The sequence below is a fragment of the Hippocampus guttulatus genome, chromosome 19 (assembly GCF_054856545.1).
Source record: "Hippocampus guttulatus isolate MCC_2025c chromosome 19, RoL_Hgut_1.0, whole genome shotgun sequence".
NCBI classification, from domain to species: domain Eukaryota; kingdom Metazoa; phylum Chordata; class Actinopteri; order Syngnathiformes; family Syngnathidae; genus Hippocampus; species Hippocampus guttulatus.
The window spans coordinates 3,363,325-3,379,330 of record NC_141279.1 but is presented as its reverse complement, the minus strand read 5'-3'; the positions used below and the strand labels follow the sequence as shown (position 1 = coordinate 3,379,330).

Genomic DNA, 16,006 nt, shown 5'->3' with positions numbered 1-16,006 from the left:
AATAAAAACATTTAAAAAAGTCACAGCTGTGGGCAAAATCCAAATGCAGTGGTGACTTGGCCACCAGGGGGCAGTAAAAGACAGACAGATGCATATACAGTCTGCATGTACTGTACATTGACAACTGTAGTTTGTGGATGTCTCCGCTCCTTACAGAGGATAAAGAATGTACATTATTGTGAGTCGTTATATTCAATGCATAATAGGCTGCTGCACTGTTTGTATTAAAATATGAATTTCTCAAAGGATTATACAGTGCAAATATATTTTCTATTTTGTGTCAGTATTAACATTAAGCTCGCAGACTGAAGGTGAAGCTGTTTTTTTTTTTTAATACTCAGTGTAGAATTCTCTTAGTCTTGTGTTTAGTTTGACAGTCAACCTAAGTAGGAATGGCAATAAACAACCTGAAGCTTCTTTTTTGAAGAAAATCTGTTGAGCTGTACAGCGCTAGCATTTTAAGTTTGTGCTCGGTAATAAAAGAAAAAAAAGGAGCAAATGACAGCTCATATCTGCAAAAATTCTTGTTCCCTCTGTTGGAAGCACAAATTTGGCACATAGACAGGGACACGTTTTGTGGGGGGAAAATGAGATTTTGTCGTTATCATGCTTTTTGTCAGTGTGGCTCCTGTATCCGATCAGCTGATGTGATGACTCATAAGGTCAAACCAAATCAAGGTGTCGACTCATATCAACAAGCAGATCAGAGCAGACAGGAAATGTCAGCGTTCATCAGGATTGGTCACAGTTTGTGCTCTCTTGATGTCCTGCCATGCCGGCTGCTCAGTAAAGAACACTTGCTGTGATACCTCCCCACTCTGCTTTTATGGGGTTACAGTGAAACAATTCTGCCCATCCATCCGTCCGTCAATTTTCTACCGCTTATCCGGCGTTGGATCGCAGGGGTAACAAGTTGAGCATGGAAGCCCAGACATCCCTCTCCCCAGCCACTTCTTCCAGCTCTTCCCTGGGGGGGATCCCAAGGCGTTCCCAGGTCGGCTGGGAGACGGTCACTCCAGCGTGTCCTGGGTCGTTCCTGGGGTTTCCTGCCGGTGCAAAATGCCTGGAACACCTCACCGCAGGGAGGCATTCTAATCAGATGCCCGAGCCACCTCATCTGGCTCCTCTCGATGTGGAGAAGCGGCTTGACTCTGCGTTCCTCCCGGAAGACCGAGCTTCTCACCTTATCTTTAACTCATTCGCTCCCAAAGACGTTTTTAAACGTCTTTTAAGACTTGGTCTAGAATTGTCTGGTACTGAATGAGTTTTAAGGGAGAGCCCGGACACGATACGTCCCCAATAATTAATCGTCCAGACTTGTTTAACTTTGGCATGTGCATTTAAATGCGAAAAGGTAAATAAAACCCAACAAAATCTGTCTGCCTAAACAAATTTAGACACCACCTGAAGGTCGGATTAATAGTGTTTATTTCCTTTGCTGCTTCCATCAATCTTTTGTCCTGCAGCTGGTCTGAATATAGGCCTGTTGGATTAATCGTTTGATAGTTTTTTTTAATCTTATCGAAAGTGGGGAGTGCTGGATTCGGGTTTAAATTTTTTTTCCCAAAAAGTGTTGCTATTTAGAGGCATTTTCTGAGTTATAAATTGAATTCCATTGTTAGGAACTTGAGCTGGGTTGGCCTTCCAGCTCATCCATTACTCGAGGATAAGCGGCAGAGAAAATGGACGGATGTCTCGATGTATGTTTGGATTTTGGGCTTGAAACGTCGTGCCGCTGTCGCTATGATACATTTCTCTGTTCAGCCTATTTGGAAGGCACTTTTCTTGGTGGATACCCACACTCATTATCTTACTCAAGTTAGACCAATGTCTCAAGGGATGGAAACATTCAGGTGAGCACTCATGGAATGCAAGTCTCGGAATGGGGAAACACCAACGCGCGCTTGCGCACACAAATCGGTGTTGCATCGCTGCTCCCGATGCAACACATTGCTCATGGGCAGCCCAACATTTCAGAGCGCACAACACAGCTGTTCGGGAACGACGCTCAGTTAGTTTTGTTATTACACACCAGCTGTCAGCCCAATTTTATTTAGCCAGGCACATCTGTGGTGTCATCCCCCCCCCCCCCAACACCACCCCCCCTCACACACACATACACCCACACGGATTCACGTCACTTGTCTCCTTCTTATTTGTCCACATTACTTACGTTCTGACAGCCTATCAGTCGCGTCTTCTGCACCACGCTCATTCGGCGACATTTTCGGAATGATTTCTCAGAATGTTCGAAACTCCTCCTTTTGTGCCTCTCTTGCACGGAACAAAATAACGCTGCCTGGAAGGGGGGAGTGGGGGGGGGGGGGGTTGCGCCAGAGTACCAGCCTGCGTGGATGTAGCTCAGCTTTCGATAGGTGATGTCATACCGCAAACGAGGCTCCATTTTGTGTCAATTGCTTCGAGGCAGTAATTAATCAGCAATCCGTTCCACGCAATCAACACTCGACTCAATGTGTTCATTACGCCTATTGTCGTCTTTTGCACCTCACACGAAGCGAATTAGGTAACATATGAGGCACTCTTCGCAGCGGGATATAACTGAATGTACGATCACAATATAATTATGTGTCTGCTCATATATTATGGATGTCACTGTTGGACTCTTCAGGGAAGTGATTTTCACTCCGATTTTTATGTTCTGATGAACCATCAGCCAAATGTTATCTGTGCCTTTCGACATGTTAAAATCCCATCACGGCATTTTAAGTTCCCTCATTTTCTCCGCTCTCAGAGCGCGCCTTCCCGTCTCTTCCCTTCGAGCTCGGGCATGTCTGTCTGTGTCGGCGCCGTGTGTGGACGTTGAAATTCCAAAGTTAATTGTCTTCTGCGGTGCCAAAAATCCAATCAAGCCGTCGCCCACCTCCTCTTCTGCGAAGACCTCCTTCTGCCAAGTTGTGCTTTTTTTTCTTCCCCCACAGAGGGAACCCTGTTAGTTGATGTTTATGAGCTTAGAAACAATGCTTTAGGCGCTGCCATGATGACTTAAGCCTGTGAGCGAGCTTCAGTATTACAAAGAAACAATGTGCTCGGTCTGAGAGGAAAGTCTGCGTAGAAGAGGCAATGGAGTCGGGGGGACATTTATCATCTTAATAGAAATGACAGGAAGCGGTGGGCGAAAAAAAAAACTGTTTGAGTTGCTGACTTACATTGTGGCGTCGTGTACGTACAAAGAAAAAGAGGATTTGTGTGCTTAAGCATCTTTGTGTGTTTGCTTGTCGAGCCCTCTGCGATTGTGTGTGTGACTCTTTTACTCCGGTGTGACGTTAATTCAGTGGAACTGGGATCGGAGGCGCTTGAGAGGCTGCTAGCGTGTGTATTCTTCCGACCAGCCCCCTGTGTACATCACTCTCTTCAATCTTGATCAAAACAGTCAAGCAGCTGCAAGTGTCACAAAGTAACTGAGAGCAGCACTGGTGGAAACGTTTTCACTGTAATTGTTGTGGGACGGGGTGGGGGGGGGTGAGCGGGGGGGTGAGGCCTTCCTCCAAGTGTGTGTTGTCGCCTATTTGAACATCAATCCATTCATTTCCTTCATTGGTTTTCCTAGCAGGTGAGCTGGAGTCTCCCCAGCTAACCAGAAAAAAACAAAAAACGGTGTACACCCTGGACTGGTTGCCAGTCACTTGCAGATTTTTTTTTCAAAAATCGTTTTTCTGTGTCTTGCAGCGCTGTCAGTATTACCGTTGAGTGAAGAGCACGCCCCCGCCCCTCAGAGTAAATGCATGGGTGACATGGAGGAGTTGGCAGCCAGCTACGAACGCAAACTCATCGAGGTGAGTGTTTGCTGTTGTCACAGCTCACTGCTTCCTGACTCACTACTCACAAGTGTAAAGCACCGTTAAACCTCCATGAAGTCCCTTTTTAAAATTCCTTAAGGAGTCATATGATGCAAATGGGACTTTTTAATTGCCTGTGTGCAGGTAGTTGGGTCTCGCTTACATGACACAAGACTGGCCCATCCAAAAGTGCTGATTTCAACAAGACAGGAAATAGAGTGTAATTCTTAATCCTTTTATTTATCTATCTATTTATGTATGTATGTATCGATCTATTTATTTTTGGGACATGTCACTGGCATTATATGAAATTAATTGGAACTGTTTAAAAAATAAGCACAATACAAACACATTTTGCCCATTTTAATTAATGCTAATAGAATTCGTTTACTTTGTTTCTTGGGGTTTAATCAAAGCGAAGCACAGAAATAATCAATCGCTTTGTTCTGTCTTTGTGGAGCTTCTTCGTCACCCCTCTGTCCCCCTAAAAGATGGTAGATTCCGCCGCGTAGCAATAGGCGAAACATCAACTCCCTTCTCATTTCAATACTAATACGCCGACACTTCCTATTAGCGCTATGGATTCGGTTTTTCGCGAATAAATACCTTTTAGAACATACAAAGGGAAAATTATGAGGAAAGATCAACATACTGGGCGCGTGTTATTCATACTCGCTTGGCATTACTTTATTTATGTGTGAGCATCTCAAATGTTCATTCAATCAGACAGTAATGCAGTTATTTTCAAATTAGCACAATCCGTGGAACTGTCTGCAGCCTTCCGTGAGACTTTTGCGGCTATTCCATTACTTGTGGGTGGTTGCACTTGTGTCATGTTGTTTGCGATGCATTCTAACTAGCATATTGGCTATAATATTACCATATGCGTGGTTAATTACGAGGCCGATTCACCGCGAGACTGGCCCCTGATGGGCCAGCTCCACAGAGACGACGGTGTCGTAGGAAGTGTGACGGACGAAATCATTTCTGCTCATTTTTATCTTGGCTTTCCTTTATTTATGCTCACCTGACGATGTGCATTTTTAATGTTTGTTGACCTAGTTAGTTGTTCATCTGCTTGGCTACTTAGTTTTATCTTAATCGGGTTACCCAAATACTAGTTTTTAACATCTGAACGGATTTTTTTTAAAATTGTTTTTACCTGACTGTCAGGTAAATATAAAAGTTGTTTAAAATCGATTTATTGCACCATCAAACTCGCCGATCGCACCCCCGCCCCAAAATTGTGATCTTGTAAATCTTGAATCAGCACCTACGGCGGATTACAAATCTTCTGCCGTCTGCCTGAGCTTTCTTTCTTTTCATGATGTCATAGTTCATAAATGATGTGATTTCCAGCAGTGCCTGTCAACGGTTTTCTGGAAACGAGCCCATAAAAATGTGACTGACCACACTATTGATTTTCGGAAAATGTCACATTGAGGTCTGTTGGTTCCTAATGAGGCCTGCCAGAGCCAGATAAATATTCGACTGTTTACCTTCTGTGGAAATACAGCTGTGTGTTTGACCGGGCTCTGTTCAATGCCATTTATGCGTCACTCTGGGCTTGCCTTTGTAACTTCAGAGCCAATTCTCAGCGTGCTCAATGTTCTGTTCTGTGTTCTGTTTTATCAGACAATTTGCAGGCTTACTGAACATAAAAGACCGCTCAAAAAAAGTTCACGCCGGACAGTTAAATATTAAAAACGAAGCGGTGCGAACGTTTTTTTTCCGAACTTTTACCTGTGCCCGATCTCAAAGGTAGAGTTGAACAAACATTACTTCACAGTCAAAACATTTTTATTATCAATTTGTTTGAAAGAGACCCAATTTCCAAAATGAGAGCTGAGACTTGTCAGACTTTTCATTCTTGGCAGAAAGGCTGAACTTTGATGACATTACAAATATTGCTCGATTTCTTCATCTTGAACCGGTGCGCTCTACTTAGGAACGAAAAAAAAAAGGCACAATAAAAGTGTTCTCATATTTATTTGAACCCTTTCTTACACCAATCATGATAACCTGTAACATTATGGGCGCCCACTGTAGTGACCCCCCGCCCCCCAAAACATCCAGACAAAAATTGGTGGCATGTGGGTCACAAACCAAGGACGAACATTTCTTTTGTTTTACAAACCCATCATTTTTTCACTTTGTTTCCATTTTATGCTGAATAACGCAGTAATGGTCCTCAAAGTCTCGTGGTCCCGAGTTTGAATCTCAGAGAGGCCCTGTGTGGAGTTTACTGAGTACTCTGACTGCCTCCCACGTTCCAAAAAACATTCATGGCTCCAAATGGTCTTTAACTCTTTCATTCCACAAGACGTGTCTTTTTAAAATTAGGCCCCGCCTGCCAAGGACGTACTTGTACGTCTAAGTCTTTTGTTTTGCGTCATAGAGAGGAGGAGGGTCTGATGCAATCTGTGAATGAGAAGAAGCCGTTTGCGTTGTAAATCATGTAAAAAAGCGACCAGTAGGTGGCAGTGGTGCCTCACGTGATTGAAATGCATGCTTTTACAAAAAGCTCATTTTTTCCGTTTTTTGCCCAGGAATCGCCATTTCCATGAAACTTAGCCATTTTGTAATGCTGATTGCTGAAGAATGGAAAAAGATAGAAACATTTTTTTTTCTATCCAAACTTTATTTTGGTAGGCTCCATGTTTATATAGCATTAGAACCAAATATTATGTGGGCCTTGCAAGATCAGTCAAAATCCAACAAAACGCTGGGATTGAGGGGGTTGCTCCAGTGAAAATGGCTGGGATTGAAAGAGTTAAGTGTCAATGTGAGTATCCCCCCCGGATATGCCCTGTAATTGGCTGCTGACCAGTCCAGGGTGCACCCCACCAAAGTCTGCTGGGATTGTCTCTCGCTAACCTTGGACTCTCATGAGGATGCTCTTTTGATACATCCTCATGCTATATCGAGTCGTTTGTATGATAGTGTCCAATCGGGTGCCTGAATCATAATTTTCCCACCTTGGGGGAGGCCGATGTTTATCCAAATTCATTTCTAATTGACCATTTTTATTGTGCCCCTCGAGAATGTCCAAGTGAAAAATTGAGCACTTAATTGTGGCTGATGAATTAAAAAAAAAAAAATCTAATTTTCCGGCCGAGCAGTTATAGCTTGATTATATACATTTCTTCGAGCCCCTTTTTTCAAGTTGATAATACAATTTGAAACTTCTGTCAGCAACTCGTTTTCCCCGATGATGGAAGGCTCGTGGGTTATCCCCAGTGTTTTTTAAAAACATTTTTGGGAATTGATTTCTTTTGAACTTTTAGAGTCGTGTGAAAAGAAATGAAAGGATTAGTGTATTAACTGATGCAAATTCACAGTTAATATGATCACAAAGCTATTAAAAGGGCTTTGAGAAGTCAAGGAAAAAAAATGAGATGGAAATGGAAAATGGATGGATGGTTCTGAATACTTGCTATGCTACAGCTTACTTCACAAATTGATCATTTAAAAGTTTGGTGGAAGTAAGGTCAATTTTTTTTGTTGTGCTTCTAAGAGTACCCAGTACCAGTGTGTACTTTTAAATATTCCTCTTTGGACATCTTTATTTTCCTCAGACAAAATGTTCAGTTGATAAAAGTACTACAAATGATCTACTTTGATTGAAATAAAATCAAAATTTGTAATGTGCAACCTTTCCAGCTTGCCTATGTATATGTGAGTGAGATATGATATTCCCTTGGATGGAATGTTGACCGATAAACAAATGTTATCACTGCCCTCCGTTGTAAATCCTGCCGCTGCGACAAAACTGCCAGCATGACTGCGTAAACAAATGCACGTGGGGATCAGTCACGTGACGTCCGGTGCCCCATGTAAAGATTTCTGATGCATACAAATCCTGTGATGGTGAGATTTACAGCTAGCTTGAAACTCATCGAAATAGATCGACAATTAAACTATTTAACAACAAGCTTTTTTATTTTATCAATATTCTGATTTCTCGGACGTAGTATTTTAAATGTTCTCTAAAGAGATTTGTTACAGCTGTAGCGGTTCTGAAAAATCTATATAAATAAAGCTGTATTGTATTCTCTTTAGCAGAGCTCCATCTAGTGCATGCATAGCGCAACTGCAGCCAATATTCTAGTTTTATTCCATGCGCCTCATAATGCGGTGCACCCCATATATGAAAACAGTTTTGAAATACGCCATTCATTGAAGGTGCGCCTTAAACTCCGAAGCACATTATAGTTCAGAAAATACGGTAATTTAGTGTCATAGCGACTGTACGTCTGCCTCATCCCTCATAAGTCAAGGGGAGTAACCGTGATATAGGTCACAAACTCTCAGTGGGAGTAGCGATTCTCCCTTTGATCCACGAGCTCATTACCTCACCATAACATATACAATTAAAACAAGAACAACAATTACAAGCCACCAGCTGAGAATTTCCGTTTCGGAGGAAACGCTGAGAGAACATGATGTACAGCACGCAAGTAAATGGCTGTTGTCCTTGCTTTGTAATGGAAGTGAGTGGAGCACTTTAAAAGGCCAAGGTAGCGCAAGACTTGGAATAAAACTGTTTTATTTATTTATTTTTATAACAGAGCAGTGCGGTTGTGACCATTTCAGATGCAATTTGTGAACATAGTTGTTTTTGTGTGCTGTGGTTGTTCGTGTCTCTATATCGCTTATCTGATTTTTTTTTTTTTTTTTTGGTGAATCAAGATTCTGGAACTCTGAGTTCCCCGCAGTCTCCTCAACAGACAAAATGACAGCAAACCAAAGAAGGCACATTTTCTAGTGAGCGGTCATCCTCCCGCATAGCAACACGGTGATATAGTGGCTTGCACATTTGCCTCACAGTCGCCAGGTCCTGGGTTCGAATCTGAGCTTCGATCCCCATGAGTGCGCAGACGTCAATAGAAGGCAGTATTTGAGATTTGAGAAGATTATGATGAATAGCATTAGCAAGTGAACTTCATCTTGCCATATTGATTATTATTAAAAGAGCCACATTTGAGCATTGCAGTGAGTTCGTGTTGCTCATGGCCCATTTCTGAGTTGAATGTATGCAAATACATAATTTTGCCCTCCAAAGCGTTCTCTCAGTTTTGTTTTTGTTTTTTGCTTGAGGTGTCATATGAACCAAAATTATTAGCGTCAAAGTATTGCTCGAGTTGATGTGTATATTTTTGCAAAAAGCTCATTTTTTCTGCTTTTTGGGCAGAAACTTATGTTTTTGGTGAAACCAATCCACAAATTAGACGAATTCTATGATCTAACTGTTAGGTTAATATTTTGGCAGTCAGATAAATTAGACTCTTACTCTTTGACTCTGGGAAATAGAAAAAAAAATTAAATCTTATCACCGTCTCGTGTCTAATTGATTGAACAGTGTTCAGCCTGTGGATTTCTTCATTGATCTGGGAGACACATTCTCCCGCCTGACCACAACAAAAAAACAATTAGAGCTCATAATTATTCAGCATCAACCTATTTGCTTACGACTCACATCCTTGCGTGCCTCCATAATTACCGCCTGCCAATGGCGACTAATTGCATCTTTCGAAGAAACATTTATTTACAGGCGCGGAAAAGGTTGATTTTCTTCGGGTGAAAAAGAAATGAAAGCTGACAGACTGCACTTGTAGCATCGTGCAGAATTTCAAAGTGGTCTTTGGCCATAACAAAAGTCATGTGCGATCCAAGTGCTGTCATGCTGCAGCGACAAAAGAGCGATTTTTGTATCATTGGCCAGATTTCGGCTTTTTTTTTTCTTTTCTAGTTGCCCATCTGCTGCTCTCATTTTTCGCACTTTGTAGCGTTCCTATGTAGCTGTTTTGCTTTTAATTTTTTTTATTTTTTTTTTACGCCTAGTCAATGGCGGACCGAACAGCTTGTCATGTCTATATTGGTCTTCGCTCACCCTCTTTCTTTTCCCTTTTTTTTCCCTCCTCTTCCGTCATCTTCAGCCCTGTTTCCTCCTGTTGAGGAGCAGATGTGCTGAAGTGAGTCACGGAAATGCATGCAATCCAATATGTGGTCAGAGTGACAAGTTAGTCAGATAGTTGTCATATTTTGGTTTTGTGTGTGTGTGTTTTTTTTTTTTTTTAATGCTCTCTTGGTTCTCCGACTTCCTCCCACATTCCAAAAACATGCATGTGGATTGAAGAGTCTCATTCAAAGGTGTCCCGAGTCTGAACCTGGGGCAGGTTTTTTTTTTTTTTTTGAATGGCTCGCCGCGTTCACTCAAAATAAATTTAAACACAAACCACATCAGTCGGTCACAAAAATGATAAAATCTGGAATATGACCAGACAGTTTTTATTTTGAAAAATATTTAAATTTGTTGCATAACAACAACATAAAAATTGGACATACTGTACTTTGAAATGTTCAAGGATTTCAGACTGTTGGTTTAGAAAAAAAATGTTTCAAATGTTTAAAAAAAAAAAAATTCCCATAATTTCTAATTTAAAGTGCTGAAAATGCGCAAGCGTAACATTGGATTCAGTTAACGGCTTGCTGCTGGGTCAATCGCTCGGCCCGGCTTTCATTGCCATGAAGAGTGGGCCTGCCTCATCTTACCGGTATCTTGCCAGTAAGTGTTAGCAATACAGTAAGCAAGACAACCAATATGAGCTGATGGAAAACCAAATAAATAATGCGCACTTCCAAATTTGCATCATGATTTTGCATGTGATAGATGATTCCAATTTGTCTGTGCTTACGCAGTCAATAAAGAGTCAAGATGACAGCGGTGCAAAGGTTTTTTGTCATGACTAATTCCATCCGCTGTGGATGGAGTGAGGTCATTTCTCCTCTCGCCATCCAATTTCAAATCCAATCTTGGGCCCTCTTACTCTCACTTAGTTTGACTTTTTAGGCTTTGTACGTGTCCTTGTGCCACTTTCTCCATTCCATCGCAAGTGACATTTCGAAGCCGCGATAAGTCTGTTGAAGTAAATTTCCCCAGTGTGGGACTAATAAAGGATATCGTATCTTATCTTAAACCCGAGCGGTATTCTGTATATAAAACCTCCATAACGAGAAAATTGGGAAAAAACAATTGGGCTGACTTTTTTTTTCATCCATGTCTAAAATATGTTTAAGGACACACAAATCCATCTTTAATTAAAATGTTGTTGTTGACTAGAGTTATTTTCTTGGCAGTCGATATCTTAATACCTACCGTATTTTCTGCACTATAAGGCATTCAATTTTCTCAAAAGCCGATAGTGCGCCTTATAATTCGATGTGCCTTATATATGGATCAATATTCAGATTTCTTGGACGCTTTGTTTCAGCTGCAGCGGTTGTGAAAAAGCTATATAAAGAAAGCTGTATTTTATTTTATTCCTTTAGCATGGCTCCATCTAGTGGATGCATAACGCAACCGCAGCCACTATTGGAGCTTCTATTCTATGTGCCTGAAAAGGCAGTGCGCCCTACATATGAAAATTGTTTCAACATTGGCCGTTCATTGAAGGTGCACCTTATACACCGGAGCACCTTATCGTGCGGAAAATATGGTACTTAAATCCAATTATCAACGTCCCATTTGTCTTAATTGCGAAAAAGTAAGATAGCCAACGGACAGTGTTAAGAAATGCCCAATGGTAAAAATCTGCACATAATTGACACCCCTCACAAAAGTTTAGAATTGCCTCCCAGAGGCCACAAGATGGCAGCAAAGCACTACTTTTCTGTTTGACAGTGCGACGGCCTGGCTAAGAGAAGCTCGTCGCCTCACTTCAATGTAGCTCTTTGGCACCAAGATGCCACACAACGATGCCAAACCTTACTCTTATATTACACAGGGGAGTTTTTCTGTGAATAAGAGTATTGGATGAAAAAAAAACTTTAAATTTGCAAGTAATGACAATGTGTTCTTCGCTACTGTATGACCTCGTTAAAAAGTAAAAAAAAAAACCAAAACAGAATTGCAGAATTGATTCTTGAGACGTTATCATTTAACTGGCAGCCAATGCGATTGTCCTGATTGAAATGTTTTTTATGTTGAGTGGAGGAGAGCATCTACCTTTTTATTTTAGATGACCGCCGGGGAGCTCGAGTCGTATTTGACAGAGGAGAGATTTCAGTGGGACACGCTTGTTGCTATTCTCTTTCCAACTTCTGAGCATGCAGTGAACAGCCATTCTATGACAAACAAAGAATGCACAAATCAAAGCGGAGTGTCCTTGAAAAGGCCCTTTTCCTCGCAGTTATGTGCGTGATGATGAAAGACAGTTGTTTTTAAGGATTAATTAAAAGGGTGTCCTCTACCTCACAGTACAGGATTATGCAACGTAATTAGTTCGTACTTGGAAGTGTGTGTCTGTGGAGTCGAATGTGTTGGTGGATTTTTAAATGTTATTTTATTTTATTTTTGGAATGCCTCAGAGTGAATGTTTCAGTTTCTGCCCACTGTTATCTCAAATGAATTAAATGAATTCGTGATCGACTTTAACTCATTCACTCCCAAAGACGTTTTTAAACGTCTTTTCAGACTTGCTCCAGAATTGGCTGGTCCTGAATGAGTTAAACATTGCGGAATTCGTGTCATTTTTTTTGAATGAATTAAAAAAACAAAACCTTTAACTCTTTCAGGGACAGCAGCTACTAAAGTGGACAGCTTCTCAAGTTATCCCGTTACAGGGTGCGTGAAAGGGTTCATTCATAATCAAGTGGGATTGAAGGAGGATTTGTTCAATTACGTACATGAATGGATGAATTACATTCGAAATAGTAAATTCAGAAATGGTATTGACTTATTATGAAACTATCTGTCACACAATTTTTGACACTTACCTTTTAATGACCTGCAGAGGTCGTGGGTTCGATCCCGGCTCCGGCCTTCCTGTGTGGAGTTTGCATGTTCTCCCCGGGCTTGTGAGGGTTTTCTCCGGGCACTCCGGTGTCCGCCCACATTCCAAAAACATGCATGGCAGGTTCATGGAACACTCGAAATTGTCCCGAGGTGTGAGTGTGAGCGTGGATGGTTGTTTGTCTCTGTGTGCCCTGCGATTGGCTGGCAACCGGTTCAGGGTGTAACGTGCTGTAGCTTTGTTCAACTGTAACCGCTAGTACGGTGACAGACAGGGAGATTTAAATGCCCTGCCGACTAAACAGGCTGTGGGTAGACAACATTGTGGCATTCGTGTTGGGTGCTCTACCATTTTTTTTTTTTTTTTACTCTAATGTAAAATATGTGCCACAATAAAGGTGAGGCAAGACTGCACGCAAGGACATGCGACATGCTGTTGTAAATCGGATGTGAATAAGCAAATGCGCTAACGGCATTGCCGCCGCTTGCCTCACCTGCCAATCGCGTGACATGGCCCCACTCAAGCGTTTGCGGCAGCAGGTGCCTCATGTAAAGCGCTTGTGTGCGCCACGGCTGTCAGTCACCCGACAAAGACCCGTCAGCGCTGTCCGGCCGGGTTAGGAAGATGAGGCATGGCGCACGTACACACCCGCCATCATTTGTCGCTACTATTTGCATGAGTGCACGGAATTGAGGATCGCACTGTCAAGGTTCGTTAGAGCTGAAGACAATTGATTAGCAGCCTGCCAGGATTCCGACTGCCTTGTCTCACCCAAAAAAACAAAACAAAAAAAAAGCATCTAACTACATCCGCGGCGCCATCCCTCCCACCACAGGATGGAGTTTAACTGTTCCCCTAAATCTCCTCTGCTGTCAATTTTAATTAGACTCCACCTGGACTGCTCCTTCTGCACGCGTGCTACTGAGAATTGTAACTTTTATAGTTTATAACTCCCCTTTTTTTAATGCAGCGGTGGGTTTTGTACTAATGATATGTTGTGTGACTGCGCCTTTCTATGTGTGTGTGTGTGTGTATGTTTTACAGGTGGCCGAGATGCATGGAGAGTTGATCGAGTTTAATGAGCACCTATATCGCACCCTCATGGCCAAGGACCACCTCATCGGGCAGATGAGACAGGAACTTATTGAGCTGAGAGGACCGGTGAGTTCATCATAACACACAGATGTCCTCGTAGCCGCTCATTTTCTTTCCCGAAGACCCATCCTCCCGTTTCCGTTCTCGACTCGGCCGCTCTGTCATTTGAAATTAATATTTTCCTCCGAGCCAGTAGGTTGGATTGCTTTCTACTTTGCATGTCCGGTCTTGTTGATGGAGCGTAACGACGGAGGAACAATACAGTGGAAAGGCCTTAGCATAGCGCAGCACGGGGTTGACCATTCGTTGTGTATGTCGTCGTTGTCTGGCAGGAACCCCCTATGCCCAAATATAGTCAAGTTTTTTTCCCCTCCACATATTGAGGCTAAAGTTCTGACAATACTTTGTCTATTATTTTTATTTAATATTAACCAATGTCATGCGGTGCAAATAATTTGACCACAAATACATTGCCGCTCTCCGAACTCTATTTCCTCGTTCTGTGGAAGCCATGCGGCGTAATTGTCACCTGCAATTAACGTCTGGATGTTTTTTGACAATAATGAGGGAAAATTGATTTGAATTGGCTTATTTTGTTACAATTGATTGCTGTCATGCTACGTTGCAGAGGGACCTTTGTGAGCCATGTTAAAGTCACGAGTTTAGTCAGCTGATTGGTTTATTCTTCGCATCGCTCATGGCTCAAGACAGAATGGGTTTGTGACCATGAACCTGGGACGGGCGTTTGCTTTTGTGACGTATTGAAATTGCTTTTTTTTCACAGTGTGGGGGGCTCGGCATGGCCACAGGCTTTGAATTTGAAGACGGAGCCAGCGGCAGCCATGCTTGGACTCGTTTAAGCAACGACTAATGAATGAACTAGCGATTTTTTTAAATTTAGCATATAAGATTAGCGTTTCATCTATTTTTTTGGTTGGTGTTGTGTTGATGTGAATGGGCACGTGCTGGCAATTTAAAGTACAATACAGCTTGAGCGATGCGATGGCTTGGAATTCAAGCAAGCTGGTGTTGTTTTTTGAGTTTCTGAAAAGTGGTCCAAGGATTCCGCCCGACAACGCCGATGTGCTGCTGCTATTACCCAACAATTCCCAGAGGGCCTTGGCAGTCCCTGGTGCGTTCGGCTTAATTCAGTGAAGCTCTTTCCTGGTACTCAGTGGTTGTCCCCGTGGCAAAAACTTGAATTTGAAAGCATTTTAGTTTGTCACATGTGTTCTGACAAAGTTGCTGTCAATATTTTTTTTCCCTCAATGTAACACATTTTTTTTTCTTCCCCAAGAACACAACATGACACTAACATCTGTTTACACGTAGAGCACACACACACACACACACACACACACACGCACACACCATCTGTTATGTGAGATGATGCAATACCGCTAAAGCGAGTCAAAGGTAAACGAAGGTGAGCCCTCATAGCTTTTAACGCCAGCCTTTCCTCGCTGGGCTCCTCAGTGGGCGTGTACAGTTCGCTGTATGTGTGTAAGCCTTTTGACACTCATGTTCTTACAGCGCCATGCTGAGCAGCTTCAAAGTACTCAGGCCATGGTCAGGACCTTTACACATTTCCCGTCACCTTCCAATCTACTGCGTGCATGTGTGTGTGTGTGTGGGGGGCGGGGGGGTACTGTACATGTGCCGCTTGGAGGACGCGATCAAAACCGAGGGATGCTGGGGTCTCCGCTTTAGGTGATTGGGATGGCGAGATGACACACTTTTTACACAGACAATCACCCAAACCGCCAACATATGGATTTGGTCATGTGGTGCCTCAAGGGATCGCTGGAAAGACTGAAGCAAATCAGCAGAGGGTTGATGGATTCCCGCACAATCTGTCCAACGGACACAATCGCATAGAGGGATGGCATATTGGGATAAGAACTGCTTCTCGACACGTCAACATCCTTAAATGTTCCAACATTTCATGTTTATGTGTTCGCGTGTGAGTTCTTGAAGTGTAAACTTGTGATGCATAATGAGTCACCTATTTCTTTTATTTGTATTTTTTTTTCTTGGATATTTAGGTCCCAGGGGATTTGAGTCAAACGTCAGACGATCCCAGCCTCTCCGATTTTGAAACGTAAGAATTGCCCACTAATTTCTAGGGTAAAGAAACGATTGACAAACATTTGGTATCATCCAATCAGATTAACATTGCTGTCATTAACGCTTGTAGTTGTGTACCCATTTTTCAGGGAATGTATTTTCCACACTCATCCAAATTAAGTGATCTGTATGGAGACGGTCGCACGCACTCACTGGTGCCATACGACACGAATAGAGCCCGCCTCTTAACTC

At 42.4% G+C, this 16,006-nt stretch overlaps 1 protein-coding gene across 2 annotated transcripts in view; it reads left to right on the top strand.

Annotated features, from left to right (window-relative positions):
- Nucleotides 1-16,006, top strand: part of snx29 (sorting nexin 29) — an 89,929-nt gene that overhangs the window by 43,602 nt on the left and 30,321 nt on the right. For both annotated transcript variants that reach the window (XM_086138509.1, XM_086138508.1), the window contains exons 15-17: nt 3,688-3,794; nt 13,637-13,753; nt 15,733-15,788. In XM_086138509.1, the coding sequence (XP_085994635.1) occupies nt 3,688-3,794; nt 13,637-13,753; nt 15,733-15,788 (280 nt within the window). The remainder of the gene's footprint in view (nt 1-3,687; nt 3,795-13,636; nt 13,754-15,732; nt 15,789-16,006) is intronic.